The sequence below is a fragment of the Leptodactylus fuscus genome, chromosome 7 (assembly GCF_031893055.1).
Source record: "Leptodactylus fuscus isolate aLepFus1 chromosome 7, aLepFus1.hap2, whole genome shotgun sequence".
NCBI lineage: Eukaryota > Metazoa > Chordata > Amphibia > Anura > Leptodactylidae > Leptodactylus > Leptodactylus fuscus.
This window is the reverse complement of record NC_134271.1, coordinates 151,020,296-151,047,828: the sequence shown is the minus strand read 5'-3', so window position 1 is coordinate 151,047,828 and position 27,533 is coordinate 151,020,296. Positions and strand designations below refer to the sequence as shown.

General features: G+C 43.2%; 1 protein-coding gene across 1 annotated transcript in view; it reads left to right on the top strand.

Moving 5' to 3' along the window:
- Positions 1-240: 240 nt before the first annotated feature.
- LOC142214341 (NACHT, LRR and PYD domains-containing protein 12-like) overlaps positions 241-27,533 on the top strand; it is a 176,738-nt gene continuing 149,445 nt past the window's right edge. The window contains exons 1-5 of the mRNA XM_075283269.1: positions 241-265; positions 2,591-2,754; positions 7,049-7,220; positions 8,775-8,840; positions 11,670-13,368. Of these exons, the coding sequence (XP_075139370.1) occupies positions 241-265; positions 2,591-2,754; positions 7,049-7,220; positions 8,775-8,840; positions 11,670-13,368 (2,126 nt within the window). The remainder of the gene's footprint in view (positions 266-2,590; positions 2,755-7,048; positions 7,221-8,774; positions 8,841-11,669; positions 13,369-27,533) is intronic.

Below are 27,533 nucleotides of genomic sequence, written 5' to 3'. Positions count from 1 at the left end.
CAAAGTGTTGACGTGATGACGTTAAGTGTCATGACATTGCTGCTTCCTACGTAACCACTGACATTGCAGAAGAATCCAGAAGACACTGAGGACACCTGAGAAAGAAGATGGATTGCCAGGACCCTGTCAGCCTCCTGAACCAGTCAGATATTTATGGCCTATTTTAGGGATAGGCCATAAAAAATAATCTTAAGACATTAAATTAAGATTTTTATTTTACTTTTCTTCTCAGGCTCAGCGATGGATATTACAACCTCCAGTGATGGTAAGGATTCCTTCTCCTCCATTTCTTCCTTCTTACAACAATCCCATTTCTGTATCTGGCAAATGATCCTACAACATCTGTACAATTCACATATCCGACCTAAAGTCTTTATTAAGAATAGTCTTAAAGGGAACCTTCATTTATTGATGTCATTTCTGTTCATTTTGGGCTTACGTATGATTCATGCTCTTCCTTGTGTAAGTGTGCACACACGAATATTTATCCATTTCTGATTTGGTCCATCCACTGGACTGCTTAGTAGATATGGACAAACCTCCTAATATTTGTTTCATTTCAGGTCTGGTTGGCTCTGGTTTCTGATTTGTTTCAGATCAAACAAGTTGGTATAGAACCGGAAGTTAAATTATTGTACTCTCTGGGTTCTCTTCAGAGTATATAAGTGGGGGTCCAGGGGAGGTGTAAAAATTTTAAAAAAATTATGATCACCTCTCATGTCTAATGGTCTGCTCAGTGACATCCTGGGCCTGGGTCACCACTGAGCCCTGTGACTGGAACATGGGCACCACTGTGGCCAATCCCAGGCCTCAGTGGTGACCCCAGGCACAGGACATCACCAGGAGAGTGTCTGATACCGCAAAAGGAACAAAAGAGGTGAGAGAAGATCATACCCACCTTTCCTGGGCTCCGTTGTGGCATCTGATATTGGTGGCTATCCTCTTTGGTTCTTCCCAGGGCCACTTGCATGATTTCAGTGGCCTGGAGGACTCAGATCACAGAGCGCAGTTGTTCCCTGGGGCAATTGACACTATTCAGTAGACTGGAAGAAGCCCAAGAAAGGATGGGGACCTTCAGGGCTGACTTCAAGTCTATGTGGGCCCTTGGTCAATAGAGCTTTAGTGGATCCCTTTGTGGCACAACTCAGTGTTTTCCTCTAAAAGACGCAAAAGCAAAAAACACCCAAAATTGGTTAGTTTTGCCTTGGATATCTGCTGGAATGCTGTAGGTTTTCCACAACTTTCAGCCTTTTCACCCACGATTATCAATCTTTGCAGTGCAATCTGCATCTATAATTGACATGTCCATATAATAGCCCCATACAGTATAATGTATACTCACAGTGTAATGTTCTACTAACCCCCCTATACAGTTCACTGGTTCCTTATACCTCCATACAGTACAATAGCATCCTTATACCTTATATATAACTAGCAAATTTATTCAGCAAATTGCTGCCGTCGATGGTTTGCCTGCTCCGGCGTTTCAGCACCTCTTAAACTGCCCTGCTGCTGAACTTGTTCCTCATGCCATGCCTGTGATTGTTCTGTTATCCAAGCAGCTCGCTGGGATGCCATATAATGAGCGTGTTGTTGGCATTGATGATCCACCTGCTCTGACATTTCGGCAGCTGTCAAGCTGGCCTGCCGATGAACTTATTCCTCGTGCTGTGCCTGTGATTGTTCCGGCATCTCAGCAGCTCGCTGGAACACCATATAATGAGCGTGTTGTTGGCACCGATGATACCCATCAACTCTGCTTGAGGAGAACTCTGTTGACTTTTGGCTACGTTCGTAGCTGTCGTTGTTTTAGAATTTTGCAACAAATTAGATTTTCTTTTTCCCGGCATGTTTAAAAGTTGCAAAGTGCCAATTTGGAATAAAAGTGTTTTCCCATCCAGTGTGTCAGCACTGCCTGGAGCTGATCAGATAATATGCAAATTCATGAACAGAAATCCTGAGGGTTAGCTGAGTGTTTACACAGAGAGATAACAGCCCTGGCTTTATCAGAATCTGAGATAAGCTGCTGCAAGGGCTGCTTAATATAGTATGTGAACATAAATTCATAACAGTCATTTAGCCATGTCATTTACTGGGATAAAAAGTAGCCTATGTGCTAATCCAGGTTACAAACTATCTATTTGCCAAATTTCATTAAAACAAACAACACACACAAACACTCACATTTATAATATTATATAGTAGGAAGGATTATCCTATATAGTACAATGGCCCCCTTTTGCCCCATATAATGGCCCATTATGTCTCCATACAATACCCCCTTATTCTCTTATAAGCAAGCAATGTATGAGGGCACAATTACACCAAATTCCCACATATAATGGTCCCTGATTTTTATCTTTTTTTTTCTTTTTTTTTTAAACCTTGCAGTTGCAAAAGTATGGCAAAAAATATTCAACAAAATAAAGTTCATGTATTTTGAATCCATCCTAGTTGTCTTGGTAAATTTAAGGGGTTGTGGATTTCCCATTTGTGGAACATTTCAAAATAAACCAGGAGAGGAATATTCTACATAAATGTCTTCTCCATGTTCTATAGATTTCATTCTTGTGTCTTCTTCATGTCCTAGATGATGAGACCCGGCAGTTTCACCAGCGGCTTTGTCAATATAAAGATCATGTCCTGAGGATGACTTATGAATATTTCCAGGATGATCTGCGCTACATTGTGGAGAACTTGAGTCCTAGTTCTCTTTTGCAAGAGCTGAGGTCCAGAAATTTCCTTGATGTTGAGGTGAGAAGACATGGAATTCTATTGTTGTACTTAGAGGTGTCCTTTACCTTTCTGCCTGGCTACACTGTGTCAGATATGTGTGTTATGAGATACCTAGCTTTTCAAGGAAAAGGTATTTTATATTACTGGGACAAAGAAATTAATAAATGTGCCCCAGAATTCTGGCATAATGTGTGCTACAAAACTGGTGTACGCCCTTTACACTTTTTTTTTCAACGTATTTTACACACTCTCTTAACAGTTTGTATGCTGCAACCCACAAGTAGGAAAGACTTGTTGAAAAGAGTGTGAAGTTTAAATAGATTGCCCGGGGAAAAAATATTTTTTAAAATAGGCCCAGGGGAGGTGAAAAAAATGTTTTAAAAAAATCATACTGACTCGTCCCTGGTGCTCCAGTGTCCTCCCAGCAAAGTCCGGTCCTGCTAGTCCGGTGTCTCCTTAAAGTGAAACTGCTTACCGGCTGTGGCGGCCGAGATTCCTCCTACTCAATGGCCTTAGACACCCCAGGACATCACAGGTAGTGAAGTCACATGCCCTTTGCTGAGGCCGCTGATTGACCTTAGCAGTGGTGGGGACTTCTGCTGGAATTGACAACAGTGGACCAGACAGCACTGGGAGGCACCAAAGCACCCAGGAAAAGTGAGTATGATTTAATTTTTTTTTTTTTTTACCTCCCCGAGCCGATTTAAAAAAACAATTATTTTGCCTGTACAATCCCTTTAATATGAAAAATGTGAACCAGAAAGTGCACCAAAATATTATCAGAAATAAAGTCAACTAATAAGTTTTGCAAACTTAGACTAGGCAGTCCACCAAAAGTAAAGTACACTATCAGACAAATTAGAAAATATAGTTTAAGACTAAGCCTAAGTCTAAGCTTGCACTGTTACACAGTATTAGTTTTTCTGCCCCATAAAAGGTGATATGCTATATATTTCTAAACGTGAGCACCCCATGGCTATGTTGTGAATTTCGCCTTTGAAGGGTTGTATTGGGGTATGTTCACATGGAGATTGTAGCAAGCTGAAAAAAATCTGCTTGAGGAATTAGGAAACATTTTTTGATATATTTTTTTTAACACTGCGGTTTTTTGTCGCATTTTTTGACGCGTTTTTCATTGCGGATTTTTTTTCTCCAGCACACTACTATATGGACTTCGAAACGTCTCTTTAAAACGCTAGTGGTGTTTCCGCCTCCCATTGATTTCAATGGGTTTTTGAAGGTGGAATCTGCTTGAAGATAGGTCATGTTGCTAGAATGCTGTAGAATGCTTGGCTGTATTGCTAGATTTATAACTAGTAGATGCTTGGCTGTATCGCTAGAGGTATAACTAGTAGAATACTTGTCTGTATCACCAGAGGTATAATCTGTAGGATGTTTGCTGTATCACAAGAGGTATAACCAGTAGCATGCTCAACTATATCACCAGAGGTATAATAAGTAGGGTGCACAGCTCTCTGGTAAGAGGTATAACCAGTAGGATGTTCGGCTCTATCTCTAGAGGTATAACCAGTCGAATACTCAGGTGTATCTATAGAGGTATAACCAGTAGGATACTCGGCTGTATCACCAGAGGTATAACCAGTGGGATACTCAGCTGTATCTTTAGAGGTATAGAACTCGGCTGTATCACCAGAGGTATAACCAGTAGGATGCTCGGCTGTATAGCTAGAGGTAAAACCAGTAGGATGCTCGGCTGTATCTTTAGAGGTATCACCAGTAGGATACTTAGCTGTATCACCAGAGGTATAACCAGTGGGATACTCAGCTGTATCTTTAGAGGTATAGAACTCGGCTGTATCACCAGAGGTATAACCAGTAGGATACTCTGCTGTATAGCTAGAGGTATAACCAGTAGGATGCTCGGCTGTATCACCAGTAAGATACTTAGCTGTATCGCCAGAGGTATAACCAGTAGGATACTCGGCTGTATAGCTAGAGGTATAACTAGTAGGATGCTTGGCTGTATCACCAGAGGTATAACCAGTAGGATGCTCAGCTGTATCACCAGAGGTATAACCAGTAGGATGCTCAGCTGTATAGCTAGAGGTATTACCAGTAGGATGCTTGGGTGTATAGCTAGAGGTACAACAAGTTGTAAGAGAGAGATTGTGATCCAATTGTTTAGAGTGCTAGTGAGACCAATTTTGGAGACTACCCACAAAAAAATAGAACGAGTGCAAATCAAAGTATATCAGTAGACCAGTAATTAACTTAAAACCTCTTGTTTAAATCACATTTTTTGCTAGATATATTTGTTAAAAACTTTTTAGGATATTTTCATTTTGCATGTTATGTTATTATCTATATTTTACAAAACATCCTAAAAAATCTTGCAACTCCAACTCTTGCCATTAATCCCGAGTCTATCTACTTCCTGTCTTCTGGAGATGGACTATGGGCCATAGACACAATGGTCTGGAGAAGACCCTATTGACTTCTGAGGGAGAGCTTTCTAGGCATACTCTGTGACCTGTGTAGCATTCAGAGTGCAGAGATAAGATGTGAAATCTTCTAGTGTTACTGATGGACTCTGCACCTTATCTACATATACATGATAACTGTGGTCTACAGAAAGCAGGAAGTCTCAGCATAATATATGGTTTAGTGTCCAGATTTTAAGCTGCAGGATTTTTTGGAATTTTGTTTTTAAATATACTGTAGTTAATATGGAAAAGATAAAAAATTCTTAATTTGACTACTGTAACTCCTTACTAATCTGTCTTCCCCTTACTAAACTCTCCACTCTACAATCTATTCTAAATGCAGCAGTGTTATGGTCAGCAGGGTTTATTAAAAAAAAAAAAAAAAACTAAACCCTACGGAGCCCTCTGGGCTACTGACTGCTAACACCTAAGTGTGAATACTGTCTGACAGTTGAAGTCACTACCAGCTAAATTAAATCAGCAGGTGTGCTCTGTTACCATTTACAGAGCCCTGTGCAGTCAGAGCAGCCGCACAAATAAACTAACTGGCTAGCCAGCACTCCTGGACTAGCCAGAGACCAACAAATCCTGTGTGCTTCTAGTTCCACCCAACCCCCCCAAAGCAACTACAGCCAGAAACCTGTCAGTGTGAATACTGACTGACACAGCAAAGGCCTAATGAGCTTTCACACAACTCACACACACAAGGCAGCATGCTGCCCAACTACCAATGGCATTGCTGTCTCTGGGGAATTTACGAACTAGGGCCACTAAATATTTTACAGGCTGGAACCCAAGCACCACACACACATCAATTCAGGTTATCAGATTTGGTTTGATTTTAGAGCGCCGGGCGTCCAGACCAGCCCCCTTATATAGGCAAGGGGTGGTCACCAGCAAATAGCCCAGCTGTCCAATCCGAGCGTCCATTGGTCGACACACTAGTCCATCAAAGACTCAACCAAACCCGGCTGTTGCAAGGCAGGTTAACCCCTGCAACCCTGGACTGTACAGAAGAACAGGCAGCGACGCCCATCTCATGGCCACAGCTTCTGCACAATCCTAACAAGCGGCCAGGCTCATCTATCAGTCTAGACACTACAGCGATGCCTCCGGTCTGTGCCAGTCACTACATTGGCTGCCTATTCATTATAGAATAAAATATAAAGTTATCTCCCTCATCCACAAGGCTTTCCATAATGCTGCACCTCCCTACATCTCCTCCCTCATCTCTGTCTACCGCCCAATCCATGCTCTCCGCTCACTCAATGACCTAACACTTACATCCTCTATTATCAGAACCTCCCACGCTCGTATACAAGACTTCTCCCGAGCTGCACCACTTCTCTGGAATGCTCTACCCCGGACAATCAGATTAACTCCCAACTTCTACAGCTTCAAGCGCAAACTAAAGACATTTTTTATCTGACAGGCGTATCACAATTCTTAATGTGAACCCATTCGAAGTTAGAATCCTTAAAACTAACCCTCCTCTGATCATGCTCCCACATTACACCACAGGATATATTGGACTGTATTGGACTGTATGTCCTGTATGTCCAGGCACCATCTATACAGTAAAGGACATGGCTGGTGACGGCTCACAGCTTATTTATGTGTAATGAAAGTAACCTCTATAACAAAAACAGCTGGACCAGTGTATAAGCAATGCATGTACAGTATATGTTTCCATCTATCAAGATAATCCGATGGTTACTTGCGGATTCTGGAAGGATTTTTTTCCTATATTTACTGTATCTTCATCTGGACCAACACATTATTGGAAATAAATAACTGGATATTTTTAACCCATTGCTGTTATTTAGGTTTGTGTAATGACCTTATATGTGACCTTTCTTGTGTTCTAGAAATATTGGAGTCTAGAAAATAATAGAAAAACACTGGCCTGGATTTTACTACAAGATATTTTTCACAGAGGAAGAGAAGCTGTGATAGGCTTGTGGGTCAGTCTTTATGCCTTACAGAAGCGTCATGATTCGCCCGGCTTGAAAGCTGTACTGGAGGAGCTCTGTGAGAGAGGTAACATTGTATATGAGATATGACGTTATTGTTTATCAGTATCCTTTGTGTACTGTCTTAATTCAGACTTTTAATATAAGTCTCTCTTATTTATTCAGCATGTGAACATATGTTTTATATTGTATGTTGTTCATATCGGGTGTTTTTTCACTTATTATTGTAATAAAAGTTTTTTTTTTATTCACTTCTGTAAAAAATACAGCTTTTATGATATTGTTTGTGCATGATAAAATTATCTGGTCCAAATTTAGGATTTGAAATTGAAATTTTTTCTTGATATTTTTGCATACTCTGTATATTCAGTGTCCTTTTTTTATAAAATTGCTTTGATATCATTCATAACTTCAATTTTGCCGGTTATGCATATAATTGTAATTTGGATATATAGTATGACCCTTTGTGAATATTTGTATATTTATAGAACATCTATCGTTGGGCCAGATAACTCTATGATCATGTTTAATTGATCCTTTGTCCTCTCGGTGCATTCGTTGGTGTGCTGAGACTGTATTGTTCCCACAGCCGCCTGTGTTTTCCTTTATTTCAGCTCTCTATACTTACCTTGGATGAGGCGGGCGCTCCAGTGATGCTCTGGCCTCACGGTCATGTGATTCAGTCCAGATCATGTGACCAACATGTCATTTGATGTTGCCACCGCATGTGCCGTCTGACTCCCCGGGACGCCATCTTTGCCGGAGCGCGCCATCACATCTCATCAATCCCCTATATAAAGATGTCATCTGTCAGGTATTGTTACACCTCCTGAGGAAGCCATGTGGTGAAACGCGTAGGGTGGGTCCTTACATGTCTTACATGTGTCCATAAAGCATTTGGTTATTACATCTGATTATAGCTTCAGGTAACTACTAATTGTTATATTCTGACCCTATTTTAGGATGTTTTGATAGCAGTATTACTGCCTTCTATGGATATAGCATATAGTGGCTTGAATTAGGGAGTGTATTATTCCTCTCTGTTTTTGATATTCCTCTATCTACTCATCTAATTACTTCTATACTTCACATTTTTCTGGTGTTTTAATATTTGAGACTTTTTCTCGTGCATACGTTGCTATACACTCTTTATGTGAATATATATGTATCAATGTTACCTGAATATTCTTGGTATTAATTTACACCAGTGCACCTCTGGACTACTTTTCTTGTGTCTCCTTTTTGTTTCACGATTCCATCTGCCCTGCTTTACCATTATATGTTATTGCTTTGATGTAGTTTTGTATACAATAAAGTTGATTTATATTTTATGATTATTGTTCTTTTGGGTTATTTATTGGCCTGAGCTTTTTCTGGGTTGTTGGGTTGTACCATCACTCAGCACCTATTCCAAGGTGGTTCAGTCTGTTAAAGGTATAGGTATACATTATATACAAATAATAGTTCAAACATGTTCCTTAAAGTCACAGACTAAAGATAAACCCTCTTGTAATGTTCCCTCCACACACTACACTACACTACATCTGTACCCTACTTGTACATCCAGCATCGGTGATATCTATTTACTACAAGATGATTAAAACGTGTCATTCTCTATTAGATGTCACTTTGGTGGAGGAAATTCTACTGAATGAACATGGACACCAACATCACCCAGACCTGATAGGTAAGTTACAATATATAAACTTATTATAGTAAAAATACTTATCATTTCCATTAAGCAAAATCATCACAACCAAAAACATCCGAGTAAAAACGTGTCACATTCTTCTAAAAGCAAGACAAATCATTTTTCAGAAGCATTGCTTATATGGAAAAGTGTTACATTTCTCACCAGAGAATGGATCTTCTAAGCCGCAGTCATTTTAGAGGTTGGCTAGTATGAGCGGTAGAGCTTATCTTATCCTAGGCAGTAAAACATCACCAAATCCTGATGCTCTCTACCATGGATCACCATTGGGATGAGCTTTTGATCTTGATATGTAGTGTGTATTTCCTCCATAGTGTAGAGGTGAGCAAACTGATTAATTCCAAGCCCGGGCCGACCCCAAATATTATAAATTGTTTAATTTTTCACGAAACCAAATAAATTGTGATTTGCCTTGACTGATCTAAAATATCCGCCACCACATGTAATACAAACTGAAAATACAGAAGATACACATGTCTGTGAGTCACTGTGAAGTTCATCTCCTGGCAGCCACTAAGTCAATAATCAGTGCTCGATGTGATAAGGTCAGAGGCCGAGTTTATGACCAAATGACCAAGTAACCCTGGTCGCTGTCATCATCCTAATTAGTAAGGTTGAGTGCCAGCAATAAGGAAATGGCACCACTCACAATGTTGGTACTAGTTCCTCTCTCAGCCGAGAAGGAAGAACACTGATGCAGTTCTTCTGGCAGCGAGCCAAGCATGTGCTCTTCTTTGCACACAAAAGAGTTTGGCTCTGGAATGTAGGCCTCATCTTATCACATAACATTATTCTAGTTTCAAGCATAAGCAACTGAATCTATCATTCAGCTCTTAAAGATTACGATGTTTTTCATACATTACATAATTACAACCTTCACAGATGGGACAGCTTACAGTGCTGATGTCACACTCAGTATATAAGATGGCGTGGGCAAGAACACAAAGCATTCCACTGATGATGCATATAAGGATTACTCATAGTTAAAAATTCTGCAGAGTTTTAAAGATGTTCTCTAACTATCTTAGTGGTGGCAGTCTTTTATCTTGATTGATCACCAATGGATATCACCACAAGGGACACTACATGTATCAGAAGATAACCCGGCCACAATAAGGAAATCATGGCTGATTTTCTGACCATAGAAAATTCCTGCATTCATGTTCGTATCCACTGGCAACCGATCAAGGCAATAAGACTGTCACCTCAAGATATTTAGAGAAAATCTTTAAAACTCTGCAAAATGTTTTAATTACTTATATTTGCAAAAATGTTTAACTTTTAATTATCTACAAATTTAAAAATAGTTATGTTTATGGAGACTCCTTTAAGTCTGTTTTACAATAGAGCAGTTTGATCTGTGTCTGCAGCGCTCTATTGAAGTGACTAGAGTGTGGTGGACACAGATTCTCCCCTTGCCCCTGCTGCTTTCATAATGAGGGTAAGCTACTTCTTTTTTAAAGGATCTGTGAGGGTCTCAGTAGTTGGACTCCCACCGATCATCAGTTTTTCCTATATCCATAGAGCAGAGGATACTAATATGTTTTATGGCATAAACCCTTTAACTATTGAAGTACAGCTTCAATACAACTGAATGGATTAAGTTCTGCACAATCTTGTGGACTGCTCTCGTCGTTCAATAGTTAAACTCAATAAATCGTGCTACAAAAAGTTACAGCATGTCAGGTCAGTCAACAGCAAATTGATATATATGAAAAAGGGTTATGGACTTGATGTCCTACAATTGGAAAAGGTTCAATGGAGGGCCACAAAGCTGATAAGAAGCAAGTAGGACCTCAGTTATGATGAAAGAGATTAAAAGAGTTACATTAATCTTGAGAATTGATGTGTAAGGGGCACATGAGTAACCTGTATATGTAAATAGCCTGTGCAAAAAATATGGTCGAAAGTTGTTCCATGTACAATCCTTTAATAAGACAAGAGGGCGCTCCATCAGTCTGGGGAAAAAAAGGTTTACTTCCCAGAGTTGACCAGGTCTCTTCACTGTGAGGACTGTGAATCTGTGAAAAAGTTGAAATCAATGGAAGCCGATCATTTCCTTTTTCCGTGAGCAGTTTGTTCCCGCTCGCAGAAAAAAGAAGTGACATGCCCTTTCTTCAGGCGGACATCCGCCTTGCAACACCTCCCTCGCATCTAAGCCCATCAATTTGGGCCTAACCTGGAGCGGAATGCCGCAACTAAATGCCGGTGCACTGTATGCACTGCATCGGCATCCAGTTGCAGCTAGCCGTTTTTTGGACCAGATTTTGACACGGTGGCCGCCCCCAAAAAAACCCGTCTGAACCCGGCCTTAGCCTTAAAGTTTGGGATATCCAGAATAAATCACCTGTTGATGGTTAATCTCTAAGTTATGGGTTATTTCCTAGGGAAATGCTAGATTTTTGTTTTTCAGCATCTTTTGCCTTGGACAGAAGTTAGCATTTTGCAAAAGATTATGAAAGCCACAACAATTAATTTTTTTGCAGTATTTTTGGCATCATTTCAGGGTTTTTATTTTACCATTCTTACCATTTTTTAATTTCATTAAACCATTCAAGAATGTAGCTTAATTTGGACCTTTAAGAATGCACCTCGGTTGATAAGGAATGTTTCAATCACTTGATTGATAAGGAAGAGGATCTGGTGTTCATTTTTTCTGGACTTAGTGAGTGTCACATACTGTAGCTTGCAGCTGGTAAGTTATTTAATAGCTCATAGCGCTAGTAGCAGTGTTTGTAACCCATTTAATATCTGTTAATGTAAAAACATTTTTTAACTTCACCTCTATTGTCATGTTTATCACAGATGTCCTGAAGAAACACAAGACACATTTAAATAAAGAAACCGAGAAACTTATAGAGAACAAACCTCCAGGATGGAAGCAGGGAGCAGAAAGTTTCCCCTTCTCTACACGTTATGTGAACCTCATCATTTTCTCCACTTATTACTTTAGGAAACGCTCTGAGAATGAGCTCATAGAGACCGGGGCAAAACATGAGGAATATCTATCGAAAACCAAAAGTGAACTATTGCGCACATCTCCCAATAAGATCTTCCGTTGGTGCCACCGATCCAGACTTGTACCACATATGGTAATGGTGAGCGGAGTGCCCGGGGTAGGGAAGACCACACTGATGCAGAAGTTTGTCTATGACTGGGTGAAGGGCGATCTCTATCAAAGATTCTCTTTTGTATTTTTCTTCAAATTCCGAGAACTGAACAGACTTAAGGATAAGGTTAGTCTGGAGACCATGATCCTTCATCAGTACCCATATCTGGAGGAGCAGCTGGAGAACATCTTACAAGAGCCAGAGAAACTTCTCTTTATATTTGATGGATTAGATGAAAGCAATCATACAATGGATTTCACATCACGTGACTTGTGCTCTCATCCTAAACAGCTCGAACATTGTGGTCAGATCGTGGTTAGTTTGGTGAGAAAGTCTCTTCTTACTGGTTGTTCTGTCCTAGTGACCAGTCGTCCAACCAGACTGGCATCAGTTAATTATGTTTTTGACAGAATAGTAGAAATCATTGGGTTTCCTCCAGAAGAACGAAAGATTTACTTTGAGAATTTCTTCTCCAACCCTGAACTGTCAGAAAAGGCTTTTACTTATGTGAAGCAGAATGCCACCTTGTACACGTTCTGTTACCTCCCGTCCTACTGCTGGATCATCTGTACTGTATTATCCAGGAGCTTCCAGACAACAAGTAGTGACCAGCAGGTGACATTATTACCCAGAACAGTCACACAACTCTTTGCCATATTTATCGCCAATATTCTGTCCAATCACAGCCTGAAGAAAAGTAACGCTCAGAAGATCCTGCAGTCCATCGGATGGATGGCAGAACATGGAGTCATGAATCACAGAGTTATTTTTGATGAACGAGATCTGGATTCTTTCCACGTGGACAATAAGTCAAAGCTCTTATCAAGTTTTCTTATGGAATCGCAGGAACCTGTGACCTATTCCTTCTTACATCTCACTGTTCAGGAATTCTTCTCTGCCCTGGTCCATTATACTGATTATTCTCCAGAGAAGTTACAGAAATCACTAGAAAAAGCCAAATCCTATCCTGATGGACGTGGTGAGATGTTCCTCCGTTTCCTGTGTGGTCTATCAGACAGCACCACCAGGTCAATACTATCCAAATACCTGGACAATCAAGCAGTTCAGGCTTCCAGAGATGTTATTAATTGGCTGATGTATTTCACTGGAGAAGAACAGAAGTTGGTGGAAAGCCAAACCATGAAGCGACATCTACTTAGCACATTGTTTTTACTGTTTGAAACACGGAACAAGGCTCTAGTTCTGGAATCATTAAAATCACACAAAAGTTTTGACTTTTCTAAAGATCGAATGTCGGCTCTAGATTGCACAGTGTTGGCTTTCATCATGGAAACCTGCACAAATATAGAAGACCTCAACCTGTCTCAATGTTTCTTAGGCATTGAAGGATTAGAAAGGCTTGTACCAGGGTTACATAACCTTCAGAATCTGAGGTAAAATACTAATTATATTCTATCTTACTTTCACTAGTACTTTATAATAGCAGTCATGCTAACAGGAATAAAGTAGATGTTACGTCCTCATCCTTTCAAACTCCTGCGTCATCCTCTGGCCTCATGGTACAGTGCTGGAGGCATGTCCGCTCATGATTACCTGCTACCAGACTGTTGTCATTCAGGGTTAGCCTGGGGCGGGTTCTGGACTTCCTTAAAGAGGACCTTTCACCACTTTTGGGCACATGCAGTTCTATATACTGCCGGAAAGCTGACAGTGCGCTGAATTCAGCGCACTGTCGGCTTTCCCGATCTGTGCCCGGTGTAAAGAGCTTACGGTGCCGGTACCGTAGTGCTCTATGGTCAGAAGGGCGTTTCTGACCATTAGCCAGAAACGTCCTTCTGCCTCGCGGCGCCTATCGCGCTGTGCTGTGGAGCGGGGAGTAACGCCCCCTCCCATCCTGATAATACTCGTCTATGGACGAGCTGTGTGAGCAGAGGGAGGGGGCGTTCCTCCCCGCTCCACAGCACAGCGCGATAGAGTCACCTCCGAAAACCACCAGTCCACCCTGTCAAAGGCCTTCTCCGCATCCAGAGAGAACAGCAAAATAGGGGTTTGTGAGTGTTGAGCATGAAGGATCGCAGAGAAGCCCATCAGAGTGTTATCACGGGCCTCCCTACAAGGAATAAACCCCACCTGGTCGGGATGAACAAGATCTCCCATGAACGGGCTCAGGCGGTTAGCGATCAGCTTGGCATGGAGCTTAGCATCTGTGTTGAGTAGTGAGATCAGTCTATAATTGGAGCACAGCTGGTGGTCTTTCCCCTCCTTAGGAATTACTGTGACTTGCGCTTGTAAAAAGTACGGGGGGGGGGGAAGCGGCGCCTGTGCGCAGAGCGGCGCCTCAAGCAGAGACAAGTCCTCAGGTTGAAGGGATGGGAGAGCCGTAGTGGCTATATATTGGCAGGGAAAAGTTGGGAGCGGGAACCAGGTGGGCAGCTCCCGGTGGGTGGAGATGATAAAGTGAGCTATAATACTCATGGAAGGCGGAGGCAATGTGAGCCGTAATATGGGTGACAGTACCTGAGGGCCTTTTAATAGCTATAACATGGGAAGCCTCCTGATGCTCTCTCACCACCAGTGCCAGAGGACGAACCGCCTTGTTGCCCCATTCGTAAAAGGAACGCTGGCCTAGCTGCCATAGTCGCTGCTGCTTGCACTCAAGCAGGGATCTAATCTCCTGCTGTGTAGCCATCAGTGAGGCCAAAGTTGACTGCTGAAGGGATTGCTTATGCTGAGCCTCCAGCGTTGCCAAGTCATTTAGCAGGGAGCGAAACTTCTGACCTGTCTCTCTCTTAAGGCGCGCACCATGCTTTATCAAAACTCCGCGAAGCACACATTTGAGGGCCTCCTATTGAACGGAGCGGAGAAGTGACGTCACAAGAGTGGTGCTGAATAGAGATGAGCGAATGCTGTTCGATCGAATAGGTATTCGATCGAATATCATGACGTTTGATGTATTCGTTCACAATCGAATACAAGGCCGCATACGCAGTAAAAATTTGTGTCCCCTCCCACCTCCTCTGGCGCTTTTTTTTCATCAATAACTGCGCCGGGCAGGTGGGACAGGAACTACGACAATGGAGGCAGTGAAAAAAATTGATAAAGCCCATTGGCTGCTGAAAACATGTGACCTCCCAATTTATAAGAACGGCTGCCGCCCTATTCGCCATTTTTGCAGTCAGAGATAGGGAGAGTAAGACATCTGCTGAGGGCTAGATAGCGATTAGCTTCAGATAGGCAGGCAAGAACTAAAGAAGAAAACCAACAGCTCTTCTAAGACCTATACACTGTAGGGACATCAGTCCAGCTTTCCCCGGACGGTGGAAAACAGGGATACACAACAGATGCAAGTTCATATATAGCGGAGAAACAGCTTTCATTGTTGGCTGTCCGCACACAGAATAGCTGGAATACAGAGTAGTGACTAGATCATATAGAGCTGAAAAAAGCCTTGAATTTTGCTGTTTCTTGAAAAATAGAAGCAATCCACTGCATTTTCAAGTTCATATAGCTGATAAAAACCTTGAATTTTTGGGGGCCTGAAAAAATTCTCTGCATTTCCAAGTTCATATAGCTGATAAAAATTAGAGATGAGCGAATAATAAAATATTCGATGTTCATTATTCGTTTCCAATAGCATCTCAATATTCGACTATTCGAACGAATATCGAACCCCATTATAGTCTATGGGAGAAAATGCTTTGTTTCAGGGGATCCCACCATTCGACTCAGGAGGGTCACCAAGTCCACTATCACACCTCAGCAAATGATGCCAACACCTCTGCAATGCAACTGAGACAGGAGGGGAAGCATGCCTGGGGGCATCTAACACACCAAAGTCCCTCTATTACCCCACTTCAATGAAAATGGAAAGACGGCGCTCTCTCTTTTGAGAGCGCCGTCTTTCCATTTTCATTGAAAACTCTATCTTCCCTGGCCTTGGCCGGTGTCCATCAGACGTGCTGCCGCCTCCACCTGACGGTAAACCCCAAACGTAGTTGTGAGCGATTGTCACAACCTCATCAGGTGAGAGGCCATTTGGTCCTTTTAAATCTTCTGGTTATTTCCACCAAAATTTATCAGACATTCTACACTATATAGTGTGCTCGGTGTCTCTTTTGTTTTTTATTCTATTACCCCACTATCACAGACTAACAACTACACACTTTCCACATTCAAAAAAACCTCTATCAAAGTGGGAAAATACCTGGAAACCTTCTTTACTCCCCAAATGGATGGACACAAACCCAAATTTTAGCTCAAAAAACATTAACAAGCACCCCTTTAAATCACGTTGCCCATGACAATCACAGATGGAATAGACAATGGGAAATCCAAAAGCCCTCACCCTGAACTGTCATTTTGAGTGTGTGATGTGGTAAGATCTTCCAAAATTCACTTTTCTAGCCCTTAACAGGAGTCCTTCCAAATTAGGTTACAGGCCCTTAAGCTGAGCTACCAGCAGAGATTGAGGGCCTTTAGTTGACTTCAGCCTTTTACCATCAGAGTTTTAGGCTGAACTTAGTTCAGCCTTACACCAGCACAGATTTGTTGGTTCTTTGGGTGAGTTGAGCCTTTAAACAGCAGATATTCAGATTTTGTCCCTTAGAGTGAGTAGAGCCTTTAAAAAGCAGTGTTTCTGGCCCTTGGAGTGAGTACAGCCTTTAAAAAGCAGTGTTTTATGCCCTTTTGGTGACTAGCGCCATGCAGCAGCAGTGTTTTATTTTTTTGGCCCTTGGGGTGACTAGAGCCATGCAGCAGCATTGTTTTATTTTTTGGCCCTTGGGGTGACTAGAGCCATGCAGCAGCAGTGTTTCATTTTTTGGCCCTTAGGGTGACCCCTAAAAAATTAGATTTCAGGCCCTTGGGGGTGAGCCCTAAAACATTAATTTTCAGGCCCTTGGGGGGAGCCCTAAAACATTAATTTTCAGGCCCTTGGGGGGAGCCGTAAAACATTAATTTTCAGGCCCTTGGGGGGAGCCGTAAAACATCAATTTTCAGGCCCTTGGGGGGAGCCCTAAAAAATTAGATTTCAACCCCTTGGGGGTGAGCCCTAAAAAATTATTTTGCAGGCCCTTGGGCTGGAGCCCTAACAAATTGAGTTGCAACCCCCTGGTGAGGGGGAAATAATGGAAATATTTTTTATTATATATATATATATATATATATATATATATATATATATATATATATATATAAAAAATTTAACATGCAGAATTAAGGGCTGGGGTTGTAGGAGGAGGAGGATGAGAAGGATGAGGAAGAGTAAATTGTTTGCTGACTGAATCTCTCCAGTACCTGGGCTATGGAGTGGATACCCAGCTGTATATCCATGTCCTCACCCATGTCCCCTGCTGCTGCTGGCAGCCCCTCTCCAGTACCTGGACTATGGAGTGGATATACAGCTGGGTATCCACATCCTAGCCCACGTCCCCTGCTCATAATGACGAAGGACATTGCTGGCAGCCCCTCTCCATTAGATCTAGAGCATGGCAGTGTACGTTTGGGGATCATGATCACGCCATGATCCCCAAGCGTACACAGCCATGCTCTAGATCTAATCTGATGAAGGTCTGTGACCAAAACGTCATGTCTTTAACTATGATCTAGTGACTACTATATTCTCATATGCTTTCCAAACTTGTTCATGGCGTTTATGCTTCAATAAATTGTTATCCTTTTCACGTTAATTGTGTGCAGCAGCAACAATCTTTATTGTATTAAGGGTCGAAGGACTCCTTGTCTGCTAGCACCTATACCTATCTAATACGAGTGTGCGGTACCATTGCTTTCTATAACCTCTCCAGTAGCTGGACTGTGGACTAGACACCCAGCTGGGTATGCACGTCCTTGCAATGCTGGCAGTCCCTCTCCAGTACCTGGACTGTGGACTATACACCCAGCTGGGTATGCACGTCCACTTCCTCTGCTGCTACTGATGTGAGGCAATGCTGGCAGTCCCTCTCCAGTACCTGGACTGTGGACTACACACCCAGCTGGGTATGCACGTCCACGTCCCCTGATGCTACTGACGAGGGACACTGCTGGCAGCCCCTCTCCAGTAGCTGGACTGTGGGGTGGATACAGCAGCTGGGTATGCACGTCTACGTCCTCGCGCACGTACCCTGCTGGTACTGACGAGAGGCAATGCTAGCAGCCCCTCTCCAGTACCTAGACTGTGGACTACACACCCAGTTGGGTGTCCACGTCCTCGCCCACGTCTCCTGCTGCTACTCTGCATGATTTGCAGATAGATTTTATATTGAGCTCTGAAAAGAGCTGTTATTTCCAATTCCTGCCTAACCAAAGCACTGTATCGCCCTTAGACCAAGCTCTCCCTATCACTGCAAAACGAGAATGAGACGAAGATGGCCGACACTATTCTTATGAATTGGGAGGTCACATGTTTTCGGCAGCCAATGGGTTTTTTAAATTTTTTTCACTGCCTCCGTTGTCCTAGTTCCTGTCCCACCTGCCCTGCGCAGTTATTGGTGCAAAAATGCGCCAGGGAAGGTGGGAGGGGACACAAATTTTTACTGCGTATGCGGCCTTGTATTTGATTGTGAACGAATACATCGAATAGCTGTATTACAGCTGGAATGCACAGCAGTGACTAGATCATATAGAGCTGAAAAAAAGCCTTGAATTTTGCTGTTTCTTGAAAAATAGCAGCAATCCACTGCATTTCCAAGTTCATATACCTGATAAAAACCTTGAATTTTTGGGGGGCCTGAAAAATTGCAGCAATTCACTGCATTTCCAAGTTCATATACAGTAGCTGATAAAAATCTTGAATCAAAAAGGGAATAGTACATCCAAAATGCGCAAAGGGAAGAGGACGGGGGTGTGGAAATGCAGATGTTCAGCAAGGTTGCGCTCAACCAACAGTGTCTACTGCACCTACAGCTCTACTGCAGCAAGCATTACGCTTCTCCACAGTCCCTGGTTTGATGACCACATTGAGTAGGCTGCAGGGTACAAACCTAAGTAGGCCCGAGCACCAGGAAGAGGTGTTACAATGGCTGACAGACAATGCTTCCAGCACATTCTCCACCAGCCAGTCAGCCTCTACCTCAACTCCTCCTCTTACCCAACAGACAGCTCCTCCTTCCTCACAACATGCCCAATCTTCCCAGCAACTGAATCCCACCTTTCCCACCTCCCAGGAGCTGTTTTCGGGTCCATTCACTGTTCCTCTCTCTGTCCCACCACGTCCTGAATCACCAGAGGTAACAGATGACTTCCCTGATGCACAAATACTGAAGCATCGGTCATCTCCTGTTGTTTCTGTTGACCGGCAATTGTCCCTCAGTGACGATGGTGATGAGACACAGTTGCCATCAGGGCAGCCTGTTGCCATCGTCATTGTGCAATAGGAGGAGGAGGAGCCGTTGCAGGATTTGGAAGAGGAGGTGGTGGACGATAAGGCCACTGACCCGACCTGGACAGGGCGGATGTCAAGCGGGGAGAGCAATGAAGATGTGGAGGGAAGTGCAGCCCCAAAGAGGGTGGCTAGATGCAGAGGCATGTCGAGAGGCAGAGGACAGCTGCTTCACCCGAAGCCAGACCACAGCCAGCAGGGCCCAAAATGTTCCCTCTTGTAGCCAGCCTAGAAAAACTCCCCCATCGAGGCCACGGTCTTCGGTGGTGTGGAATTTTTTTTTATGTCTGTGCTAACTCTGCAACTCAAAACTGAGTAGGGGCTCTGAAAAGAGCAACCTCACAACCACTGCCATGCGCCGTCATTTGGAAGGCAAGCACTGGGCTCAATGGCAGAGAGCAAACTCTGTACTATCGTCGTCCGGCGTTGCCGCCACTGCCTCTCCCACTCTTGCCAGTGCTGGCGCTGCAGTCTAGACCAGCAGCCAGGAAACCTCCACATCTTCCTCCACCACTTTGGGGGCTTCTCCTTCATCCTCCCCTTTTCCTGCCTCAGCTCCTTCTCCTGTCTTAGTTCCTTCTCCGGCCTTACATCCTTCTCCTGCCTTAGCTCCTTCTCCTGTACCATCATGCGCCTCCTGAACACAACCCACCATCTCCCAGACTTTTGAGCACAGGCAAAAATACAGCACTACCCAACCCCATGCACAAGCCTTAAATGTGCACATCTCCAAACTGCTGGCCCAGGAGATGTTGCCGTTCCAGCTTGTTGAAAGTCAGGCCTTCCGTGACCTGATGGCAAGTGCGGCACCTCGCTATGCCGTCCCTAGCCGTCACTATTTCTCCCGGTGTGCTGTCCCCGCCTTGCACCAGCACGTGTCATGCAACATCCAGCGGGCCCTAAGTTCCGCGATTTGCACAAAGGTCCACTTGACAACCGATGCGTGGACAAGTGCATGCGGACAGGGACGCTACATTTCACTGATGGCACACTGGGTGAATGTAGTTGAGGCTGGGAGCGGGTCACAATCAGGGGCGGTCTACCTCATTTACCTCCTTGATGAGACGGCAACATGGCTTTCACTGCTGCACCTGGGCCCAGGCATGGTCGTGTGTGATAACGGCCGCAACCTGGTAGCAGCTCTGGAGCTTGCCAACCTCTGACACGTTCCTTGCCTGGCCCATGTGTTCAATTTAGTGGTGCAATGGTTTTTGAAAACATACCCCAATGTAGCTGAGCTACTGGTTAAACTGCGGCGCTTGTGCACCCACTTTCGCAAGTCCACAGTAGCCGCTGCTAACCTCCGAAGCCTCCCGAAACGCCTCCATCTGCCAGAACACCGGCTGATGTGCGACGTCCCCACACGCTGGAACTCGACGTACCACATGTTGAGTAGAGTGTGTGAGCAGCAGAGACCCTTGATGGAGTACCATCTCCAAAACCCAAGGGTTCCTCAGAGTCACCTTCCGCAGTTTCTGCACCATGAGTGGCCATGGATGGCAGACTTATGCGAGATCTTGCGTGTCTTTGAGGAGTCAACCATGAGGGTCACTTGTGATGACGCAATTGTGAGTGTCACAATCCCCCTCCTGTGTCTGATGCGAGAATCCCTCATCGCCATCAGGGATAACACATTGGATGCTGAGGAGTCGGGCATAGGTGCTGAAACATCCCAGCAGGATATTCATGGCACACTTCTGTCCACTTCACAGCGTACATTGAGGGAGGAGGACAACGAAGTGGCAGATCTCATTGTCATACAGGAGGCTAGCGGGGAGGTTCATTGCGTCCCATTGCTGCAGCGCGCTTGGGGTGAAATGGAGGAGGAGGAGGAAATGGAGAGTGAGCATTCCGGTGGGGGCAGCCAAGTGATGTCAAGTAACACTCTAACAGACCAATGGATGAGAAAAGAACTGCGCTTGCTCCAGATCCATTGATTCAACATGCTCTTTTATTAGGGTTTCTTAATACACGACGCAGCGGGCTGTGTTTCGGGGCTTCCCCTTTATCAAGTGTATTACCACTGTACACACTTATCCTATTAACCGGTTAAGGACCAGGCCCAAAAGTATGTTAAAGACCAGGCCTCTTTTTTCAAAACTGACATGTGTCACTTTAAATGGCAATAACTTTGAGACGCTTTAACTTACACAAATGAATTTGAGATTGTTTTCTTGTAACACATTATACTTCATGTTAGTGGTAAACACTAATCAATATTTTTGCATTTATTTATAAAAAAACTAGGAAATTTGATGGAAATTTGAAAAAAATTGCAATTTTCAAAATGTGAAATTATCTGCTTTTCAGGCAGATAGTCATACCATCCAAATACATGAATAAATATTATCTCCCATATCTCTGCTTTATATTGGCATCATATTTTGATTGTCTTTTAATTTATTTTGGACGTCACAAGGCTTACAAGTGTAACAGCAATTTTCCAGATTTACAAGAAAATTCTCCAAACCAATTTTTTAGGGACCACTTCAGTTCTGAAAGTAATTATAAAGGCCTGTATAATAGAAACCCCCATAAATTACCCCATTTTCAAAACTGCACCCCTCAAATTATTCAAAACAGCATTTGGGATGTTTGTTAACCCTTTAAGCATTTCATAAGAATAAAAATAATATGGCAGTGAAATTTAGACATTTCATTTTTTTTCACTAATACATTCATTTAGAACCAAAATTAACACATTCACAAAGGGTTGAAGGAGAAAATGCATCTGACAGCTTATTGTGCAATTTCTCCCGTGCACAGAAATACCCCACATGTGGGTGTAAACTGATTTTTGGGCACACGGCAGTGCATGGAAGGGAAGGAGCGACACTGGGTGTTTGAACAGCAGATTTTGCTGGAATAATTTTCAGCGCCATGCCTTATTTGCAGAGACCCTAGAGTACCAAAACAATGGAAACCCCCCAAAAGTGACCCCATTTTAGAATCCACACCCCTCACAGAATTCATCAAGAGGTATAGTCAGCATTTAGACCCTACAGTTGTTTCACAGATTTTACTAACATTGGGATGTGTAAATGAAAAATTACTAAAATGTCACTTTATCTCCAAAGTTTTCATTTTCACAAGGGGATAAAGGAGTAAAAGCCCCCCACAGTTTGTTAAACAATTTCTCCTGAACACGGCAATACCCCATATGTGGCTATAATCTGCTGTATGGGAACATGGCGGGGCTCAGAATGGAAGGAGCGCTATTTGGCTTTTGGATGGCAGATTTTGCTGGAATAATTTTAGGTGCCATGTCGCATTAGCAGAGCCCCTAGAGTACCAATACAGTGGAAACCCCCTAAAAGTGACCCCATTTGGGAAACTATACCCCCCACAGAACATATTAAAGGGTAGAGTGAGCATTTTGACCCTACAGCTGTTTCACAGATTTTATTAACATTGGGCCATGAAAATGAAAAATTACTTTTTTTCCAACAAACTGTCAATTTAGCCCCAAATTTTTAATTTTCACAAGAGGATAAAGGAGAAAAAGCTCCCTAAAGTTCGTTACACAAATTCTGCTGAACACAGAAATGCCCCATATGTGGTCATAATCTGCTGTATGGGAACATGGCGGGGCTCAGAATGGAAAGAGGGCTATTTGGCTTTTGGAGGGCAGATTTTGCTGGAATATTTTTCAGGTCCCATGTCGCATTTGCAGAGCCCCTAAAGTACCAATACAGTGGAAACCCCCTATAAGTGACCCCATTTTGGAAACTACACCCCTCATAGAATTTGTCTAGGGGTAGAGTGAGTATTTTGGCCTCACAGGTGTTTCACAGATTTTATTAACATTGGGACGTGAAAATGAAAAATTACTTTTTTTCCCAATAAATCGTCCATTTAGCGCCATAGTTTTAATTTTGCAAATAGTTTAAGAATTAAAAGCCCCCCACAGTTTGTTACACAATTTCTTCTGAACACGGCAATACCCCATATGTGGCCAAAATCTGCTGTATGGGTACATGCTGGGGCTCAGAATGGAAAGAGCGCTATTTGGATTTTGGAGGGCATATATTGCTGGAATAGTTTTGAGGTGCCATGTCGCATTTGCAGAGCCCCTAAAGTATCAATACAATGGAAACCCCTCAAAAGTGACCCCATTTTAGAAACTACACCTGTCAAGGAATGTATCAAGGGGTATTATCATTTTGAGCCTAAAATGCTTCCCAAAAATTAATGTACAAAATGAAAATTGAAATTTTTAAAAATATGCCATTTCGGTGCCCAATACGTTGCACCCACTTTGTGTTGTCAGAGACCTGCACTCCTAAAACTATTAAGTGGGCCATCCCGGGGGTCAAAAAATTATATATGTGGGTGTAAACTGCTGCTTGGGCACACAGCAGGGCTCAGAAGGGAAGGACCACTGTGCGTTTTAGCTTTTGGGGTACAGATTTAGAGGGACCCTCTGGGCGCCATGATGTTTTTGCAGAGCCCTGGAGGTTCCAGTAAACTGGAATTCACCAAGAAGTGACCCCATTTTGTAGGGGCAATTTTAGGGTCTCTGCAAATGTGACGTGGTGTCCAAAAACGAAGAATCTAAATCTTCACTCCAAAAGCACATATTGCTCCTTCACATCTGCACCCTGCTGGGTACCCAAATAGCAGTGTATGCCCACATGTATGACACTGGTGTACCCCGGATAACATACTTAATGCCATATGTGGGTAGAAATGGCTGTTTGGGCACAGCCGGGGACAGAAGGAAAGGAGCGCTATATTGGTTTTTGGAGCACACCATGCCACTTTTGCAAAGCCCCTGAATTGCCAATAAAGTGGAATCTGCAGACATGTCACCCTATTTTGGACACTACCCCACTGATGGGATTTATCAAGTGGTGTAGCGAGAATTTTTAACCCTTGAGTGTTGCATTTATTTAGTTTCCAGAAATGAAATCGCAACTGATAGAGAAGTTAAAAATGAAAATTTTACAGATTTGCCATTTCAGTGTGCAACATGTTGTGCCCGACTTATGTCAGCAGAGACACTCCAAAAACTGTTAAACGGGTATCCCAGGCACAACAGCTTTTAGAGCGTTCATCTCTGATACAAGGTGGGCACAACATATTACGCACTGAAAGGACGTATTCCTGGAAAAATGGTCAATTTCACCTCTCACAATCCACTACAGTTATAGTTATATATATAAAGTTATAGCAACACTTGGGGGTTAAAAATGCTGTCTGTACCCCTGGATAAATCCTTCAGGGGTGTAGTTTCCAAAATAAGGTAATTTATCAGGGGATTCCAAATTACTGGCGTTTCAGCTCTACAAAAGTGTCATGGCATCCAAAAACCAAACCGTCTGTGCTCCAAAAACCAAATGACCCTTCTTCCCTTCTGTGTCCGGCTGTGCCCTAGTATCAGTTTATACCCACATATGACATTATGTCCGTTATCCGGGGGTACACCAGTGTCATACATGTGTCATACATGTGTCATAAACTACAGTTTGGACGTACAGCAGGGTGCAGAAGGGAAGGAGCGCTATGCGGCTTTTGGAGCACAGATTCAGATGTTTGGTATCTGGATGCCATGTCATGTTTGTAGAGCCTGTAAGGTACCAGAAAAGTGGATTCCATGGGGTACCAGGAGTGACCCCATTTTGAAAACTGCACCCCTCAAAGAATTTATCAGGGGGTGTAGTGAGTATTAGTATCCCGGACGTGACTGCACAGCGGATGGCGAAGAGGGAATGTATAAGCTGTGCGGAGGACATTGCAGACACCAAATTCCCTACTATGTCCCCGTAGCTCCTATGATTGGGGGAGTCACTCTGGGGGTCACTTTAGGGGTCACTTCTGGTGTCTGTTCCCTCATAAGCTGTAAATCTGGGGTGTCCCCTGATATCCGCTCACACAGCTTATATATTCCCTACATGACGCACCCAGTTGTGTTCTAATAATTTGGCGATTTTTGAGGGTTTTTGTCTTCACATTGTGAGATGCTATATTTTCTTTATGTTTCTGGTGACGTGGCCATATAAGGGCTTATTCTTTGCGGGATGAGATGCATTTCGTAATGACACCATTTTTGGGTGTCTACATCTTATTGAATACATTTTATTAACCCTTTTTTGCTGGATTTAAAAAAAAAAAATCAATCCTGGCATTGAGTTTTACTTTTTTAATTTTGCGCCATGCAGCGTACAGTATAAGTAACATGTTCCCTTTATTCTGCGGGTCGGTACGGTTACGGCGATACCTCATTTATAGTATTTTTTTATGTGTTACTAGTTCTGCAGAGGAAAAACACATTTGGGGACATAAATCAATGTTTTTTGCATCGCATCTTCTAAGAGGCGTAACATTTTTATTTTTCGGTTGACAGAGTTGGTTGAGGGCTTATTTTTTGCGGGACAACCTGCGCTTTTTATTGGTACTGTTATCGGATGCATATGACTTTTTGATCACTTTTTATAGCATATTTTGTATGGTGAGATGGCGAAAAATCATTACTTCCGGCGAGTTTTTTCCGTTTTTTTTTTCCGGCGTTCGCCGTGTACATTAAATATTATTTCAGTTTTTTTGTACAGATTGTTACGGACGCGACAATACCAAATATGCATTGTTTTTATTACTTTTGAGTTCTTTTTTTATATAATTCATTTTCTATTGAGAAAAAGGGATTTTTGGGCTTTATAACTTTATTAATTTTTTTCATACACTTCATTTTATTTTTTTTACATTTTTTTTTACTTTTTCATGTGTCCATTTAGGACACTTCAATCAGCAATACTTTGCTGATATAGAATGCCATGTGAGACACAGCCTGCAGGTCTCCCACATGGCATTCCGTAGCAGGATGTCAGGCTGTGTAGACGCACAGCCTGACATCAGAAGGTCCTGGCAGGATCACCAGGTATGTGGGGGCTCCGGGCAGTCTGGGGTCACTGGCCAGACCCCAGACTACCTTTTACTGCTATCGGCACCCTCCGATCTCGCCGCGGGGGGTGCCGATCTGATTTAATTGTCGGCGGATGCCTTTCGATCGCGCCGTGATGTTTCACGGCGCGATCGAAAGGGTTAAAACTTCCAGTCGGACTCAGTTCCGACTGGACGTTATGGAGGAAGGGGTTAGGTGTTAGTAACACCTAACCCCTGTCCCCCCCGCACCCCTCCCCCCGCCAGAAAGGTACCTAAAGGCCGGACGTATTTCGGCAATAGTCCGGTCTTTAGGTACCAGCACATGAGGCCGTAAATTTACGTACGGCGGTCCTCATGTGGTTAATAAAAGCCAGAACACAAAACAAATGTTCTCTATCAGTTGGACTGCTTACAGTTAAAAAGAAATAAAATACAATACAATGCAAATATCACTCCAAATCATTAAATTCAATATATACTATCTAATAAAAGCATTAATTTCAATTACAACAATAAAATATACAGAAAACTACACACAAAAATAAGTGTCCCAATAAACTTTTCAGCATAGCCTACTTCCTAAGAGCTACTATCCAGTCAAAAATCGAAATCTCGGGGGTTTGCTCGGTGAAATCCGTCAAGTAACACTCTGGCACACATGGCTGAATACAGGTTGGAGTGCTTTGCAACTGACAAACGCATTGCCAAAATCCTGGAGAGCAACGACTACTGGATTTTTGCAATCCTCGACCCCCGGTATAAAAATTTTGTTTGTAATTTTATTCCGGTAGAAGGGAGGGCCAGTCGCATGAGTGATTGCCACAAGCAACTGGTGCAGAATATGATGGAGATGTTTCCATCAACTGTCGTTGGTGGCACAAAGGAGAGTTCCTCCAATAGGCGACAAACTGTCATCTGGTCCACACCCGGCAGGGGCACATTCTCCAAGGTCTGGGACACGTTAATGGTACCCACTCGCCAAAGTACCGCCACTGAGGGGCCTAGTGTCACCAGGAGGGACAAGTAAAGGTGCATGTTGCGGGAGTACCTGGCCGACACCAGCCCTGTCCTCTCTGATCCCTCTGCGGCCTATACTTATTGGGTCTCCAAGTTGGATTTGTGGTTTGAACTTGCGCTGTACGCATTGGAGGTCCTTTCCTGCCCTGCCGCCAGCGTGCTTTATGAAAGGGTCTTCAGCGCTGCCAGTGGCATAATTACGGATAAGTGCACCCGGCTGTCAGCTGACAGTGCTGACCGGCTGACGCTCATAAAAATGAATAGCCACTGGATAGACCCATCATTTTCATGTCCACCGGTGTCAAGCACCCTGACATGAAG